The sequence below is a fragment of the Acinonyx jubatus genome, chromosome X, assembly GCF_027475565.1.
Source record: "Acinonyx jubatus isolate Ajub_Pintada_27869175 chromosome X, VMU_Ajub_asm_v1.0, whole genome shotgun sequence".
NCBI classification, from domain to species: Eukaryota; Metazoa; Chordata; class Mammalia; order Carnivora; family Felidae; genus Acinonyx; species Acinonyx jubatus.
The window spans coordinates 71872135-71893476 of NC_069389.1; the positions used below are offsets into that span (position 1 = coordinate 71872135).

At 35.2% G+C, this 21342-nt stretch overlaps 1 protein-coding gene across 1 annotated transcript in view; it reads left to right on the forward strand.

The window, feature by feature from the left end:
• PCDH11X (protocadherin 11 X-linked) overlaps positions 1 to 21109 on the forward strand; it is a 136544-nt gene extending 115435 nt beyond the window's left edge. The window contains 2 exon segments of the mRNA XM_053201430.1: positions 13026 to 15536; positions 19568 to 21109. Of these exon segments, the coding sequence (XP_053057405.1) occupies positions 13026 to 15536; positions 19568 to 19612 (2556 nt within the window). The 3' untranslated portion in view covers positions 19613 to 21109.
• The last annotated feature ends 233 nt before the right edge of the window (positions 21110 to 21342 follow it).

A 21342-nucleotide genomic window follows, 5' to 3' on the forward strand; every position in this document is an offset into this window, starting at 1 on the left:
TTTATTTTTATGGCTGAGTAATATTCCATTGTCTAACACCACATCTTCTCTGTCCACTCATCAGTCAGAGGACAGCTGGGCTCTTTCCATAATTTGGCTGTTGTATATAATGCTTCTATAAAGGTGAGGTGCATGTATCCCTTTTAATTAGTGTTTTTGCATTCTTTGGGTAAATACCTAATAGTGTGATTGCTGGATTATAGGGTTGCTCTAGTTTTAATTTTTTTTTTTTTTTGGAATCTCCATACTGTTTTCCAGAGTAGGCTTGCCAGCTTGCATTCCCACCAACATTGCAGAAGAAGGGTCTTCTTTTTGTACTTACTGGCACTGTATGCATTTTCTGACAAGTGCACCACATCTCTTACTCTGGAAGTCCTGTGTTATTGCCTTCCAACACCAAAGAAGTGGTTTCTTGCACCTGAATATGTCAAAATTTTAAATTTTAGTACAATAGTTTGGTTAATTCTTTTCTGGAACAATAGACAAAAATATAGCTTTTAATTAGGGAAAAATATATTTTATTCATTTATTTAAAAAGCATGTATACTTCCCCTTGAAGTTTCCTATCCACCTTTTCTTCTTTGGTTTTACAAATCCCTGTTAAGAATTAAATAATTAAATGCATAAAAGAATTAAAAGAATTAAAGAATTAAATATCAGATGAGATTAACATCTTGCAAATTTCAGCAGTCATCCTGCATTTGCAAACTCAAAGCTTATTTTTTAATTTAGGAAGAAATATTACTAACAAATAATGTTAAACCTTTCACATTACATGAAGTTATTAAAAAGTCCTTAATTTAAAAAAATATTTATTTAAATTCAAATTAGTTAACATACCATGTACTATTGGTTTCAAAAGTAGAACCCGGTGATTCATCACTTACATGTAACACTCAGTGCTCATCTGGACAAGTGCCCTTCTTAATGCCCATCACCATTTAGCCCATCCCCCCCACCTCCCCTCCAGCAACCCTCAGTTTGTTATCTGTATTTAAGTCTTTTATGGTTTACCTTCCTTTCTGTTTTTACCTATTTTTTTCTTCCCTTCCCCTATGTTCATCTGTTTTCCTTCTTAAATTACACATATGAGTGAAATTCTATATTTGTCTTTTTCTGACATACTTATATTGTTTAGCATACCATGCTATAGTTCCATCCATGTTGCTGCAAATGGCAAGATTTCATTCTTTTTGATCACGAGTCATATTCCATTGTGTATAGATACCACATTTTCTTTCCATTCATCAGTTGATGGACATTTTGGGTATTTCCATACTTTGGCTATTGTTGATAAAGCTGATATAAACATTGTGGTGAATGTGCCTTTTTGAATCATCATTTTTTTATCCTTTGGATAAATACCTACTAGTGCAATTGCTGATTCTTAGGGTAGTTTTATTTTTAATTTTTTGAAGAACCTCCACCTTTCCAGAGTGATTGCACCAGTTTTCATTCCCACCAACAGTGAAAAAAGCTTCCCCTTTCTCTGCATCCTTGCCAACATCTGTTATATCCTGAGTTGTTAATTTTGGTCATTCTGACAAGTGTGAGGTGGTACTCATTGTGGTTTTGATTTGTATTTCCCTTATTATGAGTGATGTTGAGAATCTTTTCACATGTCTGTTAGCCATCTCGATGTCTTCTTTGGAAAGGTGTCTATTCATGTCTTCTGCCCATTTCTTCACTAGATTATTTGTTTTTAGGGAGTGTTGAGTTTGATAAGTCCTTTGTAGATTTTAGATACTAACTCTTTATCCAATTCTGTATGCCGACTTTTAGTTTTGTTGATTGTTTCATTCCCTGTGCAGAAGCTTTTTATCTTAATGAGGTTGCAATAGTTTGTTTGTTTGTTTGTTTGTTTGTTTGTTTGCCTTTGTTTCCCTTGCCTCCAGAGTCATGTCTAGTAAGAAGTTGCTGCAGCTTAGGTCAAATAAATTGCTGCCTGTTTTCTCCTGTAGGATTTTGTCCACATTTTTTTAAACTTGAACTGGAATTGGCAGTTTTGGGTACTTGATTTCAATTTCATTTAAGATATGAGAATCCGGGGTGCCTGGGTGGCTGAGTTGGTTAAGCATATGACTTTGGCTCAGGTCATGATCTCATGGTTTGTGAGTTCGAGCCCCATGTTGGGCTCTGTGCTGACAGCTCAGAGCCTGGAGCCTGCTTTGGATTCTGTGTCTCTGTCTGTCTCTGCCCCTCCTCTGCTCATGCTCTGTCTCTCTCTGTCTCAAAATTAAATAAAACATTTAAAAAAAAAGATATGAGAATCCAAATCAACATATGATGTGTTTCATTCAATTCATATAATATGCTGTTTTCTTCTCTGCGATTTTGTTTTTTTAATTTTTATTATTTGGACATATGTATGTTTAACAGATGTAGAGTTTTAAATTTTATAAATAATGCACTGGACACTTACCTCACAAAACTTGTCATCATTTCTTCTGAAAATGAAGGTTTACTAATACTTTGTAAATTTTTACCAGAGATTGAAACTTTAGCTTATTATATCCCAAACAGAAAAAAAATAGTTGTTTTATAAAATAATAGTGAAAAAATTTTAATGGAGTATTTTATATTTTGCCTCAGTTTTTTCTTTATATTGTATTAAAGAAAAAAATTTAAGTTTGTTTATTTTGAGAGACAAGGGGGGAGGTAGAGGGGCAGAGATAGAGGGAGACAGAAAATTCCAAGAAGGTTCAGTGCTGTCAGCACAGAGCCCGAAGTGGGGCTCGAACCCATGAACCATGTGATCATGGTTGAAGTTGGACACTTAACTGACTGAGCTGAAGTTGGACACTTAAATGCCTGAGACAGTCAGGCACTCCTCTTTTATATTTATTAAGCTTTAAGTAAATTAATGAGAAAAACACATATGAATGATATTTAGTGCTCTCACCAAAAGGAGGACACTTGGGAGAATTTGTCCCTGTAAACAAAGGGAAATAATTTTAAGTAGGTTTGGAATTCAAGATAATACAAGTAAGTTATCCCAAAGTTTTTACTTTTTTGTGCATAAAATATATCTCTGTTAATGTTAGTATGATAATAAATTAAGTAGCTATCCATCTTTATTTGCCTTTTTCACTTATCCCACTATTCTCAGGTCATGGTCTAAGATATGGTGAAAGGCTTCAGCTTTTTCATTGCTCACATGGGTATGAGTCTCAATTCAATAAATACCATCAAGGTAGCAGTAGTAATGGGTCCGTGTGTTAGTCATTATCTATTCCTGAAGGAGATAAGGTAGAGGAACAGCCTTTGAATACTCAATAATGATAGTAAGCTCATATTAGCACCATATTTTGGCACCAAACTTCAATATCTGGCCAAATATTTTTCAATTACTTGGACAGCATGAAATTTAAATATGTAAATCAGCAAAGCATTTGTAGAGCTATAAATATCTGGGGGAGATGCACATGCAATCACCTGAGCATAAATTTTTGTTAAAGAAAAACATTATAACTTCTTAGAACAGTACAGTCCAATAGAACTTCATGCAATAATGTAAATTTTCCATATCTGTGCTGTCCAATGAAGTAACCACTACTTACATATGGCTATGAAAACTTAAAATGTGGCTAGTGAGATTGAGGAACTGATATTTAGATTTTATCTAATTTTAATTAATTAAAAATTATATTTAAAGACTTGTGGCTATTATGCTAAGTGAAATTAGTCAGAGAAAGACAAAATCATATGACTTCACTCATATGAGGACTTAAAGAGACAAAACAGATGAACACAAGGAAAGGGAAATAAAAATAATATAAAAACAGGGAGGGGGACAAAACAGAAGAGACTCATAAATCTGGAGAACAAACTGAGGGTTACTGGAGGAGTTGTGGGAGGGGGGATGGGCTAAATGGTAAGGGGCACTAAGGAAGCTACTCTTGAAATCATTGTGGCACTATATGCTAACTAATTTGGATGTATATTAAAAACATAAAATAAAAAATAAAAATATTTGAAAGTGAAATTCAAAAAATAAATAAATACTTTGGCTAATCACTACCATATTGGAAAGAATAGTTGTAGAAGGCAGAAGGGCAATATGGACATTGCTCATTACCTGGCATGTATATTCTCTTATCACCTTGAAATTAAAAAAAAAATATTTTAACATTCCTGTCACTTCATATAAAATAATTAAAAGACAACAAAGACGCTATTCTTGGATTTTTCAACCTATACATTTTGCCTTCATTTGCTTGAGAAAGCAAAGGTTAATTCAAAATTCAGGCCAAGTCATAAGATTAAACTCTAAACAAATGGCACACACTGCACAAACATAAATATGTAAAATTAAAAATTAAAACTAGTACATTTTCCCCAGATGTATTATGGTCATAAATTGGATAATTGGTTCTTAAACTAAAAACTTAAGGGGCGCCTGGGTGGCTCAGTTGGTTGAGCGTCCAACTTCAGCTCAGGTCATGATCTCATGGCTCCTGAGTTCCAGCCCTGAGTTGGGTTCTGTGCTGACAGCTCAGAGCATGGAGCCTGCTTCATATTCTCGGTCTCCCTCTCTCTCTCTCTGCCCTCTCCCGCTCATGCTGTCTCTCTCTGTCTCTCAAATATAAATAAAATAAACATTAAAAAAATTAAAAAAAACTTAAGTGTATTTACTTATTATTTCTAATATAGTATTTTCTTGTTCTTTCTATATTATATATGCTAGTTTTCACTTATATAACCTTTAATAATACTTTATATTCTCCCTCTATAGCTCTTATTAAAAATGCAATTATTCTGTAATCTAAATCTGTTAGTATAAATAACATTAAATACTTAGATTGTCATTAGTTTTTTCTCATTTTAAGTAGAACTTAATTTTTGTTACATTTATAAACTATGATTACTCACTACCATATCCCCAATGCCTAGAAGAATGTTCTGACTGTATTTAACACTAAATATTGAAGTTTGACAATAGTTAGCAAAATAGTATTAAGTGCCATGGCTTTTTATGACTTGCAATTTAGAAACTTTTTTCTACTCATAAATAACACATTTTAGGTTTGAACCTTCTTAAAATTTTTTCAAATACGTTTACAAAATAAAATTATCTTGACTGTTGCAGAGGGCTCTTCGGAAGATGGCGGCCTAGGAGGACGCTGGGCTCAACGCTTGTCCTGCTGATCACTTAGATTCCACCTACACCTGCCTAAATAACCCAGAAAACCACCAGAGGATTAGCATAACGGAGTCTCCAGAGCCAAGCGCAGAGGAGAGGCCCACGGAAGAGGGTAGGAAGGGCGGCGAGGTGGTGCACGCTCCACAGACTGGCGGGAGGGAGCCCGGGTGGAGGGGCGGCTCCCCGGCCAAGCAGAGCCCCGAGTCCGGCTTGCAGAAGCGTAGGGGCCTGACGGACTGTGTTCCTACAGCAAGCGCGACTTAGCGTCTGGGAGGTCAAAAGTTGACAGCTCTGCTCCAAAAGCGGGAAGGCTGGAGGACAAAGGGAGGGAGAGCTGCTGAGCCCCCAGACAACAGAGCTCAGTTTGGTGGGGAACAAAGGCGCTCGCCAGCGCCATCTCCCCCGCCCATCCCCCAGCCAAAATACCAAAGAGAATCAGTTCCTGCCAGGGAACTTGCTCCCTCCACGCAAACACTCAACTCTGTGCTTCTGCGGAGCCAAACCTCCAGCAGCGGATCTGACTCCCTCCCGCTGCCACAGGGCCCCTCCTGAAGTGGATCACCTAAGGAGAAGCAAGCTAAGCCTGCCGCTCCTGCCCCTGTGCACCTTGCCTACCCACCCCGGCTAATACGGCAGATCCCCAGCATCACAAGCCTGGCAGTGTGCAAGTAGCCCAGATGGGCCACGCCACCCCACAGTGAATCCTGCCCCTAGGAGAGGGGAAGAGAAGGGAGACACCAGTCTGACTGTGGCCCCAGCAGTGGGCTGGGGGCAGACATCAGGTCGGACTGCGACCCCGCCCACCAACTCCAGTTATACACCACAGCACAGGGGAAGTGCCCTGCAGGTCCTCACCACACCAGGGACTATCCAAAATGACCAAGCGGAAGAATTCCCCTCAGAAGACTCTCCAGGAAATAACAACAGCCAATGAACTGATCAAAAAGGATTTAAATAATATAACAGAAAGTGAATTTAGAATAATAGTCATAAAATTAATCGCTGGGCTTGAAAACAGTATAGAGGACAGCAGAGAATCTCTTGCTACAGAGATCAAGGGACTAAGGAACAGTCAGGAGGAGCTGAAAAACGCTTTAAACGAAATGCAAAACAAAATGGAAACAATGACGGCTCGGATTGAAGAGGCAGAGGAGAGAATAGGTGAACTAGAAGATAAAGTTATGGAAAAAGAGGAAGCTGAGAAAAAGAGAGATAAAAACATACAGGAGTATGAGGGGAAAATTAGAGAACTAAGTGATACACTAAAAAGAAATAATATATGCATAATTGGTATCCCAGAGGAGGAAGAGAGAGGGAAAGGTGCTGAAGGGGTACTTGAAGAAATTATAGCTGAGAACTTCCCTGAACTGGGGAAGGAAAAAGGCATTGAAATACAAGAGGCACAGAAAACTCCCTTCAGAAGTAACTTGAATCGATCTTATGCACGACATATCATAGTGAAACTGGCAAACTACAAGGATAAAGAGAAAATTCTGAAAGCAGCAAGGGGTAAACGTGCCCTCACATATAAAGGGAGACCTATAAGACTCGTGGCTGATCTCTCTTTTGAAACTTGGCAGGCCAGAAAGAATTGGAACGAGATTTTGAGTGTGCTAGACAGAAAAAATATGCAGCCGAGAATCCTTTATCCAGCAAGTCTGTCATTTAGAATAGAAGGAGAGATAAAGGTCTTCCCAAACAAACAAAAACTGAAGGAATTCGTCACCACTAAACCAGCCGTACAAGAGATCCTAAGGGGGACCCTGTGAGACAAAGTACCAGAGACATCACTACAAGCATAAAACATACAGACATCACAATGCCTCTAAACCCGTATCTTTCTATAATAACACTGAATGTAAATGGATTAAATGCGCCAACCAAAAGACATAGGGTATCAGAATGGATAAAAAAAACAAGACCTATCTATATGCTGTCTACAAGAGACTCATTTTAGACCTGAGGACACCTTTAGATTGAGAGTGAGGGGATGGAGAACTATTTATCACCCTACTGGAAGCCAAAAGAAAGCTGGAGTAGCCATACTTATATCAGACAAACTAGACTTTAAATTAAAGGCTGGAACAAGAGATGAAGAAGGGCATTATATAATAGTTACAGGGTCTATCCATCAGGAAGAGCTAACAATTATAAATGTCTATGCGCCGAATACTGGAGCCCCCAAATATATAAAACAATTACTCATAAACATAAGCAACCTTATTGAGAAGAATGTGGTAATTGCAGGGGACTTTAACACCCCACTTACAGAAATGGATAGATCATCTAGACACACGGTCAATAAAGACACAAGGGCCCTGAATGAGACATTGGATCAGATGGACTTGACAGATATATTTACAACTCTACATCCCAAAGCAACAGAATATACTTTCTTTTCGAGTGCACATGGAACATTCTCCAAGATAGATCATATACTGGGTCACAAAACAGCCCTTCATAAGTTTACAAGAATTGAAATTATACCATGCATACTTTCAGACCACAATGCTATGAAGTTTGAAATCAACCACAGAAAAAAGTCTGGAAAACCTCCAAAAGCATGGAGGTTAAAGAACACCCTACTAACGAATGAGTGGGTCAACCAGGCAATTAGAGAAGAAATTAAAAAATATATGGAAACAAACGAAAATGAAAATACAACAATCCAAACGCTTTGGGATGCAGCGAAGGCAGTCCTGAGAGGAAAATACATTGCAATCCAGGCCTATCTCAAGAAACAAGAAAAATCCCAAATACAAAATCTAACAGCACACCTAAAGGAAATAGAAGCAGAACAGCAAAGGTAGCCTAAACCCAGCAGAAGAAGAGAAATAATAAAGATCAGAGCAGAAATAAACAATATAGAATCTAAAAAAACGGTAGAGCAGATCAACGAAACCAAGAGTTGGTTTTTTGAAAAAATAAACAACATTGACAAACCTCTAGCCAGGCTTCTCAAAAAAAAAAGGGAGATGACGCAAATAGATAAAATCATACATGAAAATGGAATTATTACAACCAATCCCTCAGAGATGCAAACAATTATCAGGGAATACTATGAAAAATTATATGCCAACAAATTGGACAACCTGGAAGAAATGGACAAATTCCTGAACACCCACACTCTTCCAAAACTCAATCAGGAGGAAATAGAAAGCTTGAACAGACCCATAACCAGCGAAGAAATTGAATCGGTTATCAAAAATCTCCCAACGAATAAGAGTCCCGGACCAGATGGCTTCCCAGGGGAGTTCTACCAGATGTTTAAAGCAGAGATAATACCTATCCTTCTCAAGCTATTCCAAGAAATAGAAAGGGAAGGAAAACTTCCAGACTCATTCTATGAAGCCAGTATTACCTTGATTCCTAAACCAGACAGAGACCCAGTAACAAAAGAGAACTACAGGCCAATATCCCTGATGAATATGGATGCAAAAATTCTCAATAAGATACTAGCAAATCGAATTCAACGGCATATAAAAAGAATTATTCACCATGATCAAGTGGGATTCATTCCTGGGATGCAGGGCTGGTGCAACATTCGCAAATCAATGAACGTGATACATCACATTAACAAAAAAAAAAAGAGAAGAACCATAAGATCCTGTCAATCGATGCAGAAAAGGCCTTTGACAAAATCCAGCACCCTTTCTTAATAAAAACCCTTGAGAAAGTCGGGATAGAAGGAACATACTTAAAGATCATAAAAGCCATTTATGAAAAGCCCACAGCTAACATCATCTTCAACGGGGAAAAACGGAGAGCTTTTTCCCTGAGATCAGGAACACGACAGGGATGCCCACTCTCACCGCTGTTGTTTAACATAGTGCTGGAAGTTCTAGCATCAGCAATCAGACAACAAAAGGAAATCCAAGGCATCAAAATTGGCAAAGATGAAGTCAAGCTTTCACTTTTTGAAGATGACATGATACTATACATGGAAAATCCGATAGACTCCACCAAAAGTCTGCTAGAATTGATACATGAATTCAGCAAAGTTGCAGGATACAAAATCAATGTACAGAAATCAGTTGCTTTCTTATACACTAACAATGAAGCAACAGAAAGACAAATAAAGAAACTGATCCCATTCACAATTGCACCAAGAAGCATAAAATACCTAGGAATAAATCTAGCCAAAGATGTAAAGGATGTGTATGCTGAAAACTATAGAAAGCTTATGAAGGTAATTGAAGAAGATTTAAAGAAATGGAAAGACATTCCCTGCTCATGGATTGGAAGAATAAATATTGTCAAAATGTCAGTAATACCCAAAGCTATCTACACATTCAATGCAATCCCAATCAAAATTGCACCAGCATTCTTCTCGAAACTAGAACAAGCAATCCTAAAATTCATATGGAACCACAAAAGGCCCTGAATAGCCAAAGGAATTTTGAAGAAGAAGACCAACGCAGGAGGCATCACAATCCCAGACTTTAGCCTCTACTACAAAGCTGTCATCATGAAGACAGCATGGTACTGGCACAAAAACAGACACATAGACCAATGGAACAGAATAGAAACCCCAGAACTAGACCCACAAACGTATGGCCAACTCATCTTTGACAAAGCAGGAAAGAACAGCCAATGGAAAAAAGACAGCCTCTTTAACAAATGGTGCTGGGAGAACTGGACAGCAACATGCAGAAGGTTGAAACTAGACCACTTTCTCACACCATTCACAAAATTAAACTCAAAATGGTTAAAGGACCTGAATGTGAGGCAGGAAACCATCGAAACTTTAGAGGAGAAAGCAGGAAAAGACCTCTCTGACCTCAGCCGTAGCAATCTCTTACTCGACACATCCCCAAAGGCAAGGGAATTAAAAGCAAAAGTGAATTACTGGGACCTTATGAAGATAAAAAGCTTCTGCACAGCAAAGGAAACAACCAACAAAACTAAAAGGCAACCAACGGAATGGGAAAAGATGTTTGCAAATGATATATCGGACAAAGGGCTAGTATCCAAAATCTATAAAGAGCTCACCAAACTCCACACCCAAAAAACAAATAACCCAGTGAAGAAATGGGCAGAAAACATGAATAGACACTTCTCTAAAGAAGACATCCAGATGGCCAACAAACACATGAAAAGATGTTCAGCGTCGCTCCTTATCCAGGAAATACAAATCAAAACCACACTCAGGTATCACCTCACGCCAGTCAGAGTGGCCAAAATGAACAAATCAGGAGACTGTAGATGCTGGAGAGGATGTGGAGAAACGGGAACCCTCCTGCACTGTTGGTGGGAATGCAAACTGGTGCAGCCGCTCTGGAAAGCAGTGTGGAGGTTCCTCAGAAAATTAAAAAGAGACCTACCCTATGACCCAGCAATAGCACTGCTAGGAATTTATCCAAGGGATACAGGAGTACTGATGCATAGGGGCACTTGTACCCCAATGTTCATAGCAGCACTCTCAACAATAGCCAAATTATGGAAAGAGCCTAAATGTCCATCAACTGATGAATGGATAAAGAAATTGTGGTTTATATACACAATGGAATACTACGTGGCAATGAGAAAAAATGAAATATGGCCCTTTGTAGCAACGTGGATGGAACTGGAGAGTGTGATGCTAAGTGAAATAAGCCATACAGAGAAAGACAGATACCATATGGTTTCACTCTTATGTGGATCCTGAGAAACTTAACAGGATCCCATGGCGGAGGGGAAGGAAAAAAAAAAATGAGGTTAGAGTGGGAGAGAGCCAAAGCATATGAGACTGTTAAAAACTGAGAACAAACTGAGGTTGATGGGGGGTGGGAAGGAGGAGAGGGTGGGTGATGGGTATTGAGGAGGGCACCTTTTGGGATGAGCACTGGGTGTTGTATGGAAACCAATTTGAAAATAAATTTCATATTTAAAAAAAAATTATCTTTAATAACTGAGTTTATTTGATAAAATTATAATAGTAAATATTGTATTTGCCTTTGACATTATTGTCACAATATTATAGTTTTTCTTAAAATATGCAGTATAAGAATAGATTTCAGTTTGATAATTTTCACACTTATAAATTGATATGACATGAAAAATGTTTCCATTGTTAAACACTTTATTCAAACGAAAGGTAGGTTGTTTATTGGTTTATATGAATAAAATATTAATAAAATGTTCATTCTAGTTGTTTGAATTAAAAACAAGATGACCAGTACACATCAGTTACCTCCTATTATTTTTTTTAATTCTTTAAAGCAGATAAAAGAGAGAAAAAGATGGCAGCAAAGAGGACCCAAACTGATACCATTCTGAATGGCCACTTTAAATTTAATAATGAACATCTAATTCTTCCAACAATATATATTATGTTTCTGGATTTGAATAAAAATGTAAGTAAATCTCAGCACAAAAGAAAAAAAATTGCAGAAATATCTTCAAGCAGTTCAAAAGGTAGAAGATAGATATATTTGAGTATTGTACACAATTATATGGAGACAATTAAAACTCTTTGGTAATTAAAAAATATAATCATATAATTTTACTATATATTCTAGTCGCCCCTGGAAATCTAATATCATTCATTAGTTTCTAACTTTTAGGATCATATTTTATACACTGTTATGACAAAATTATGAAACAAAACACTCATATATTAACCTGTTCTTTGTTTGCAGAGCACATAAATGAGAGATCAATAACTGATCCCTGCCACATGCCAGCAACTTTTGTGTAAAACAATTCTACTGAAGAATTAAAAATTATATTGAGTTATGTGTGTGTGTATGTGTGTTTGTAAACAATTATAAATTACCCACATAATAGGAATCTTAACGTCCTCTTCTGATCTTCTCTTCACAGCCTCCAGTATCTTTTCGTCTTACTCATTTCTTTTCAAAATGCTACAAATAACTGGATAGGACTGCCCCTGAGAGCCAATCAGCAGTACTACTCAATCATTTAGCAAAATAGCTATTTATCTGTGTAGGGCTCATTTTATTGTAGTTCAGGGAAGAGATTTAAAAAATTGATAAATTGGACTTTATCAAAATTAGGATATTTGAGTATTTAAAAAACTTGTTCAGAATATGAGATTCTTCATGTAGTGATAAGCAGCCCTTAAGAGAGGTCATGCACATTAAATATTTCACAATTTTATATTACTCGCACTTCCTCTTTTGAGGTTAAGAGGTAGCCAGAACCAGAGAAGACTGTTTTTTAAACGTTCCCATATTCTGACTCCATGGACATACAGAGAAAATAGTGCTGTTCCAATCTATATTTTCCAAATTCAAGTTTTGACACGTGATTTTCAGTCCATTGTGCTTTCTCTTTAAAAAATAATAAAGTTAATTAAATAACATTGTGTTGTTAATTTCCAATAACATTTTGTTTTTAATACCTGTTTCTATAGAAACAAATGGAAATATTGTGTATTTTACACAAAGTTTTATTCCTATCAGACTTTGTGTATTTTCTCCTTCTATCAAAGGTTTTAGCTGTACTTTTAGATATATGTTCTTGTCTTGGATGTATACGTTATACTTGATTGTTACTTTTGGAATAACATTTGGAGTAACCATGATTAATTCACTTATAACTTCATTCACCATGTGAAACACTGACATCTTTTTATACTTTTTCCTTTTAAAGATTTTAATACTTTACATAAGCGAATTACATTTATTGCCATAAAATGCTATGAACTGAAAAACTCTCAGAACAACTTATAGCACAACTGTCTAATTTTAAAAATGCCTGTAGATGTTAAGCAACTTGCTTGTGGTCACAATACTAGTTATAGACAGAGTTGGGACTTAGAATATAAATCTTCTGGCACCTATTTCTGAGCTGATCTTATGTCATGTGACTTTAATAATTTGAAAGCTGGTCTCATTATATAACATAAGTTAAATACGTTTCATTGTATGTTTTCTAGGGTCAAAGTATGTTTGGGCTTGATGTCATTGAAACACCAGAAGGAGACAAGACGCCACAGCTAATTGTTCAAAAGGAGTTAGATAGAGAAGAGAAGGACACATATGTAATGAAAGTAAAGGTTGAAGATGGTGGCTTTCCTCAAAGATCCAGTACTGCTATTTTGCAAATAAATGTTGCTGACACAAATGACAACCACCCAGTATTCAAGAAGAATGAGATTGAAGTCAGTATACCAGAAAATGCTCCTGTAGGTACTTCAGTAACACAACTCCATGCCACAGATGCCGACATAGGTGAAAATGCCAAGATTCACTTCTATTTCAGCAATCTAGTCTCCAACATCGCCAAGAAACTATTTCACCTGAACAACAACACCGGACTTATCACAATCAAAGAACCACTGGATAGGGAAGAATCACCAAACCATAAGTTACAGGTTTTAGCAAGTGATGGTGGATTGATGCCAGCAAGAGCAATGGTTCTAGTAAATGTTACAGATATCAATGACAATGTCCCATCAATTGACATAAGATACATCATTAATCCAATCAATGGTACTGTGATTCTTTCAGAAAATGCTCCACTTAACACCAAAATTGCTCTCATAACTGTGACAGATAAAGATGCTGACCATAATGGCAGGGTGACATGCTTCACAGATCATGAAGTCCCTTTCAGATTAAGGCCAGTGTTCAGTAATCAGTTCCTCCTGGAGACTGCTGCATATCTTGACTATGAGTCCACAAGAGAATATGCCATTAAATTGCTAGCTGTAGATGCTGGAAAACCTCCTTTGAATCAATCATCCATGCTCCTTGTCAAAGTCAAAGATGAAAATGACAATGCTCCAGTTTTCATCCAGCCTTTTATAAGTCTTTCTGTTCCTGAGAATAACTCTCCTGGCACCAAGTTGACAAAACTAAGTGCAGTGGATGCAGACAGTGGGCACAATGCTGAAATCAATTATCTTCTAGGTGTTGACGCTCCATCTGAATTCAACCTGGATCATCGTACAGGCATTCTAACTGCAGGGAAGAAACTAGATAGAGAGAAACAAGAAAAATATTCCTTCACAGTTCTGGCAAAAGATAATGGGATACCATCCTTCATGACCAATGCCACAGTCTTACTGACCATTCTTGATCAGAATGATAACAGTCCAATTTTTACTCACAATGAGTACAACTTCTATGTCCCAGAAAACCTTCCAAGACATGGCACAGTAGGACTAATCACTATAACTGATCCTGATTATGGAGAAAATTCTACAGTCACCCTCTCTATTTTATATGTGAATGATGACTTCACCATTGATCCACAAACTGGTGTTATCTAACCAAATATTTCGTTTGACAGAGAAAAGCAAGAATCTTATACTTTCTATGTAAAGGATGAGGATGGTGGTAAGGTATCACATTCTTCAACTGCCAAAGTGACAATAAATGTGGTTGATGTCGATGACAACAAACCAGTTTTTGTTGTCCCTTCTTCCAACAACTCCTATGAATTGGTTCTACCATCCACTAATCCAGGCACAGTGGTCTTCACAGTAGTTGCTATTGACGATGACACTGGCATGAATGCAGAGCTTCATTACAACATTGTAGGAGGAAACACAAAAGGTCTATTTATAACTGACCAAACAACAGGCAACATAACACTGAAGGAGAAATGTGTTGTTACAGACCTTGGTTTACACAGACTGGTAGTCAAAGCTGAGGACTTAGGACAACCTGATTCTCTCTTCAATGTTGTAATTTTTAATCTATTTGTGAATGGGTCAGTGACCAATGCTACACTGATTCATGAACTGGTGCACAAAAACATTGAAACACCAGTGACCCCAAATACTGAGACAACTGATGCATCCTCACCAACCAGTGACTATGTCAAGATCACGGTTGCTATTATTGCTGGCACCATAACTGTCATCATTGTTATTTTCATTACTGCTGTAGTAAGATGCTGCCAATCACCACACCTTAAGACTGCTCATAAAAACAAGTAGAATTCTGAATGGGTTACTCCAAATCCACAAAACAAACAGATGATAATGATGATGATGATGATGAAGAGGAAGAAGAAGAAGAAGAAGAGGAAGAATGCCCCTAAGAACTTGCTGCTTAACTTTATCACTATTGAAGAAACTAAGGCAGATGATTCTGAGAATGATGGAAACAGTGCCACACTAGACTTTCTCATTCAACTGGAAGAACAAACCATGGGCAAGTACAATTGGGGCACTATACCTACTACCTTCAAGCCTGACATCCCTGATTTGGCCCGGCATTACAAATCTGCCTCTCCACAGGCTGCCTTCCAGATCCAGCCTGAAACTCCCCTGAATTTGAAGCACCACATCATCCAGGAACTTCCTCTTGATAACACTTTTGTGACTAGTGATTCCATCTCCAAGTGTTCCTCCAGCAGTTCTGATCCTTACAGTGTTTCTGAATACAGCTATTCAGTGACAACTTTCAAGACTCCTGCATCTATACACACCAGACCGGTAGGCAATCCAAGTTTCTAACTAACTTTTCTAACTTTAGTTAAATTTTTAAAATTATTTTCAGTTGAAATAGAATATATTGATTCCAACATTCAAAATGATCTTATTTGGCAGAAGTATCCAAATAGATATATAGTTTCATTTTATGCTTGGTAGAAAATCAGATAAAATGACTCCTGATAGTAAGAAAGTGGGGGCAGATAAAGAAAAATGTGGTGTGTGTATACACACACACACACACACACACACACAATGGAGTATTACTCAGCAATCAAAAAGAATGAAATCTTGCCATTTGCAACTACATGGATGGAACTGGAGGGTACTATGCTAAGTGAAATTAGTAAGTCAGAGAAAGACAAAAATCATATGACTCCACTAATATGAGGACTTTAAGAGACAAAACAGATGAACATAAGGGAAGGGAAACAAAAACAAGATAAAAACAGGGAGGGAGACAAAACAGAAGAGACTCCTAAATCTGGAGAACAAACTGAGGGTTGCTGGAGGAGTTGTGGGAGGGGGGATGGGCTAAATGAGTACAGGGCATTAAGGAATCTACTCCTGAAATCATTGTTTCACTATATGCTAATTTGGATGTAAATTTTAAAAAATAAAAAATAAAATTAAAAAAAAAAGTGGGGGCAGAATGATGATTATAACAGAGACAATATTGTTTGCAAATGGGAGTATGACACTTCATGCTAGAAAATATACTGGAAAGACTATAAAATAAAGGATCCTGGCACCGTCTTTTGTACTATTTTGTGTATGAGGATCAGAACAATCAGTGTTAGACACATCACAGTAAAGCTTTTTAGAATCTGTTAAGAAGGTCTTAGTACTTAATGGTATTTGGAATCCTAGCTTCACTTGGGAAAATGTGTCTGCTCAAGATACTAAAATAGCATCAATATATTCTCCCTATTCACTATGCTCCCAAACTCCCACAATGAAAAGAGGATGTTATGTTTATATTAGGAAACAAACATTATGTTGTTTCATAAAATCTTTACACAATGTAACAAGAATGGGATTAGATAAATAAAGACGTGCTACTCATTCTCATATTCAAGCCAGAAAATGGAATATATATGAGATCTCTATCTTGGATATCCATTTAAGTATTTGTATATTTGTACAAGGTATTGAAAGCCCTCAGGAGACATTCTTAAAAGATAATTACTTTTGGAAAATGAAATATGTCTGCTTTCTTTAATGGGCCTGAAGGAAAGTATTGGCCTATTAAGACAATGGAGTATATATAATAATTGGAGTATGTATAATAATTTAAAACCCAATAAACTTAAGAAAACAAGAGCTTACACAGTGAGTTATCTGTACTCTGTGAGAAATGACTACTAATGTATCTAGAAATTCATAAGTAAATTGAATGATTTAAGTATGGTCACTTCCTTAATAAACTCAAGCCATGGAATTTACATTTTTTTCTTTGGAAATCATGTCACATGTTGATTTTATTGTCTTGTATGTGCTACTTTTTAAAAGGTCTTTGTCCCAGTTTCAGTAAATAAAGGCTTTTGAAAACCTATTCAGTCTTAATAAAATGGTTGTAATTTGAAAGTCAAAATGGGTTTCTTTTCACCAAAGTTTGAGATAATAAAGAAGACTATCAGAATTCAAAATAACAAAGATAATAATAATTCACCATACTTTAGGAAATGTTTTTAAGAATCCAGGTCTTTCAAGAATAAGGATAGTTAAATTACACAATAACATTAATCTTTCTTTATCACACAGTGAAGCTAAGATACTAATCCAGTTGTGGGTGCATTTTTGTTACAATAGGTCCATAATTATGATATTTAAGACAGTAAAATAGTACCCTATTCTCTGTGTACAGAGTTTGTTATGCTTTGGTTTTACTGGGTAGTTTTTACTTCTACAGTTCAAATGAGCCCCATCTTTTCCTACCTAGGTGAATTTTAGATGAGTGACAAACACAACAGACGCCTAACATCTCCTCAGAGTATACTTTGGTTTCTATTTAATCATGCATAAAGGTGCTATTGTTTTACAATTTTATTGCTATTATTGTATTTTATAAACATTCTCCTCAACAGAAATAACAGAAAATTTTCTTTTATGAAGAACACATTGTGTTGTGTATCTTGTGTATGTGTGTGTGTGTGTGTGTGTGTGTGTATGTGTATTGTGTATATTAATGGCACTTTTCCCAGAACTAAATTTGTGACTCATTTAAAAATGTGTAAATACAGAGGGTGGGGTTTTTGAATTATATTTGCAGATTCTTACTTTTAGTAGATTGTCTCATGAAGTTTGTTAAAAGAGTGAATTCTTGTTTCAATGGTTTTTGAAGGCCTAGAGATGTTTTATGAGCTAGACTTATTTTACTTGAGAATATGAACATGCAGTAAGCAATGGGATAGATGATTGATGAAGAAAAAAATTGAAATATTTTCCAAATATCATCCTTATTTTATTTTTATTTTTATTTTTGATATTTTGTAATTCTTAAAAAGTTAAATTAATAACTTTTTCCAATATGCCATTTTCTTTTATTTAGTTAAGAGATCTTAACAGGACAAATAACTTCATGAGATAGGCAAAATACAAAAAGTAAATGTTAATTCCTGTTTATCACTAGATTTTATTAACTAAAGGGACCATCTTACAATCAATGAATTATCTGATGGCTTATTCTATGTTTTCACATCTTAAAAAATAGACAAATTATCTATTTTCTGTCATTGGTTGACATTACTAAATTACTAAATATCTGCTGGACATTAACTGATGAACTTAGGCAGAGTAATATGATATTAAAATATTTTGAATTCTTATATTTTGTGCTAAATTTGCAATAATTTTCATTCTTTCTATATACATTCTTCAATTTCTGATTAATGCCAGGTTAGGCATTTACTGATGTTGCAGAGTGCTAAATAAGTACTGAAAAAGAACTAATATATTTAAAACTTCAAGTACAATAGATGTCTTCTTTTTAAAGAAATATCACATAAAGTGGGGAAAAGTGTCAACCAAAAGAACAAGAATTCATTCAATTTCCTTAAGGAAATTATGACAATGAAATAAAATATTGTTAGCAGAAGGCAAAAATGTTCCAATTAATTTTAAACAAAGTGGAAAATATATTTTCAAAAGGAGACTTTAGGGTGATATTCACATTTAGCTCACTATTCCCCTAGTAGAAAATGAAAATAAAGAAATGAGATGGTTGTAGTAGACTGTAAAATATAAGGAGATTTACCAGAAATTTCATGTTTTCAAAAAGGAATAAAATATTTTCTATAATTTTTCCACTCAGATGTTCTGAAAAATTATAGAACATTCATAAGAAATGTATCTTTTTTATAAAACCATTTATTACTTGGAAATATGATGCTCTTCTTTAGTATAAATATTTACATATATTCTGAAAGGCATTTTTGTATATATTGTAGCAGAAATGAAAAACATGAAATTTAAAAGATCATTTTACAGTTTACCTTCAACTAACATCTTTCAGAGCATACAGATAGCATTTCATTGGTATGACTAGAAAACATTAAATATAACCAATTTAGAATAAATTTTGATAATTCTCATATAAAGGAAGTCCTTGCTTAGAATACTTATTCCATTAAAATATTGTGAAGACAATATACACTTGAAAAATAGAGGAGAATAAAAACGAAAATACCATTTTTTAAGTCACTGTCTTAGACATGTACTTGAGGTACTTTATTAAAAAAATTCTAACCAATTTCTGTTTTAGGAATGATGTAAAAAGAATGGTGGAAGATTTATATAGTTATAAGATAATTCATAGATGTAACCACTCGTAGGTATTATACATGGATTCAAAATGATAGCAAGAGTCTAAGTTAGCTTGGAATATAATTCGTGCTATTTGTTAATTTAATAACTTTGATTTTGTGCATCTATATTTTATTAATGTGAATTTTAAGTATTTAGCATGCTTGGCAACTAAGGCTTCTAGAACATAGCCATCTGATTTTGATAACTTGTTATTTTTCTTGTCCTAGACTGATTCCAGGGTATCAACTATTGAAATCTGCAGTGAAATATAACTTTATTGGAACAACATAATTCCATTCCTCTTCCAAAAAACTCCAATAATTTATGGTTTCAAAATTGGCCAATATCATTGATTTTGTAATCTGAATTTCCCATTATTAAAGGCAAGCAAAACAAAGATATTGTAAAAATGATGTTCCAATGAACCTTATGCTTACTTTAACTGTAATCTTGCCATAAAAATTTAAAATTTGTGGAAGCAACAGTGCAGTGATAAAAGTTTTATCAAGGTGTTTCTCAATTTACTTACTCTAAATGTCAACAGCAATAATGTAATACAATGCTGTTTTGTAGAACCTGATGGCTAATGTATCATGAAACATGGAATTACTTGCCCTATCTGAAAGGAAAGGTATCCAGGGCAAGAGAATTTTTAAAGACCAAAAACAAACAAGAAAAAACTTTACTTTTTCTAAAAAAAAATCACTAATATAGTGTTGCTGAAAAATAATTATAATTACCTACCTATCACTCTGCTTAAAAGTTGGATGATATTAAATAATCTTACTGGGAATTTAGGTTGATTACAATCATGTTGTTCCACTTCATTACAAACTTATTTTGTTGTAATTATGTTTCCTTTTTCTTTAAATACTGAAAAAAAGTTTTTTCTATTCGCATTTATTAAAAGGAGAATTTATTTTTAATTCTTGATATTTTGAAAGTAGAATGTAAACTTTTTTATACTCCCTGATATAACTCTAGTCATATGAGAGTAGAAACAAAGATTTAGATAGGATATTTAAAAAGTTTTTATCTCAATTGTTAAACTACCTAGGGAAATATAAGGCACACGAGTCACACCTAAACAATGACATTTATTTTATTTCTCTGGCATTAAATTACTGAATACGTTTCATAGCTTTGAATAATTTGTCCTTTAAAATTAACCAATTTTTCTCAGTATGTCAATTAATTCATTTACTACACAAAGGACTAACTGCTTTGAATTGGGGGTATCTTAAATTTTATTGAAGAAAGAATGACGTCCCAATTTTCTGTGATATTCTTTAAGCTGCTTACAACATACTGATACTCTTAACATATTTTTAAGTGATTTCTTGGGACAAAAGGGAGTATAAAGGACCTTTATAATCATAACACAGCACATGCTTCCTGGATTTTCATTCAAATGCTTCCTTGTGTGTCATTTTACCTTGCAAAGTGTGAGTAAGATTTGGTTTATTATGTATGTACATTAAATTAATGTATTATTTGAAGTGTTTTTTGATGTAAACACATTTAGAAGAGGTTTATGCTCTATTTAGCATTTAATGTTTGTACAATTCTTAGATATTTGATATATAGGTAATGTTTTAAACAAGCTTCTGTTAAAATCTAGTGTCCCTATGTACTCAATACAGAATCTTTTATACCTCCAATGATGTCAATCTCATTGACATAATTAGTATCTAAGTTTTTAAACACTACTTATGACTGTGAATGTAACTATTTTACTGGTAATGAAAATGTCATGTAAGTTACAATACTGTATTCCATACTTATCAATAACTCTTGTAGAAAAATACTTAAAATTAAAACTTACCTTTGTGAAAGTTATTCATATATACTAATTTTATAATTCTGCTCTCATTTCTTCCTGATAAATTAAACATTTAATTCAGGGGTGCCTGGGTGGCTCAGTCAGTTGAATGCCTGACTCTTGATTTTGGATCTGGTCATGATCCCAGGGTCATGGTATTGAGCCCCATGTCGGGTCCCC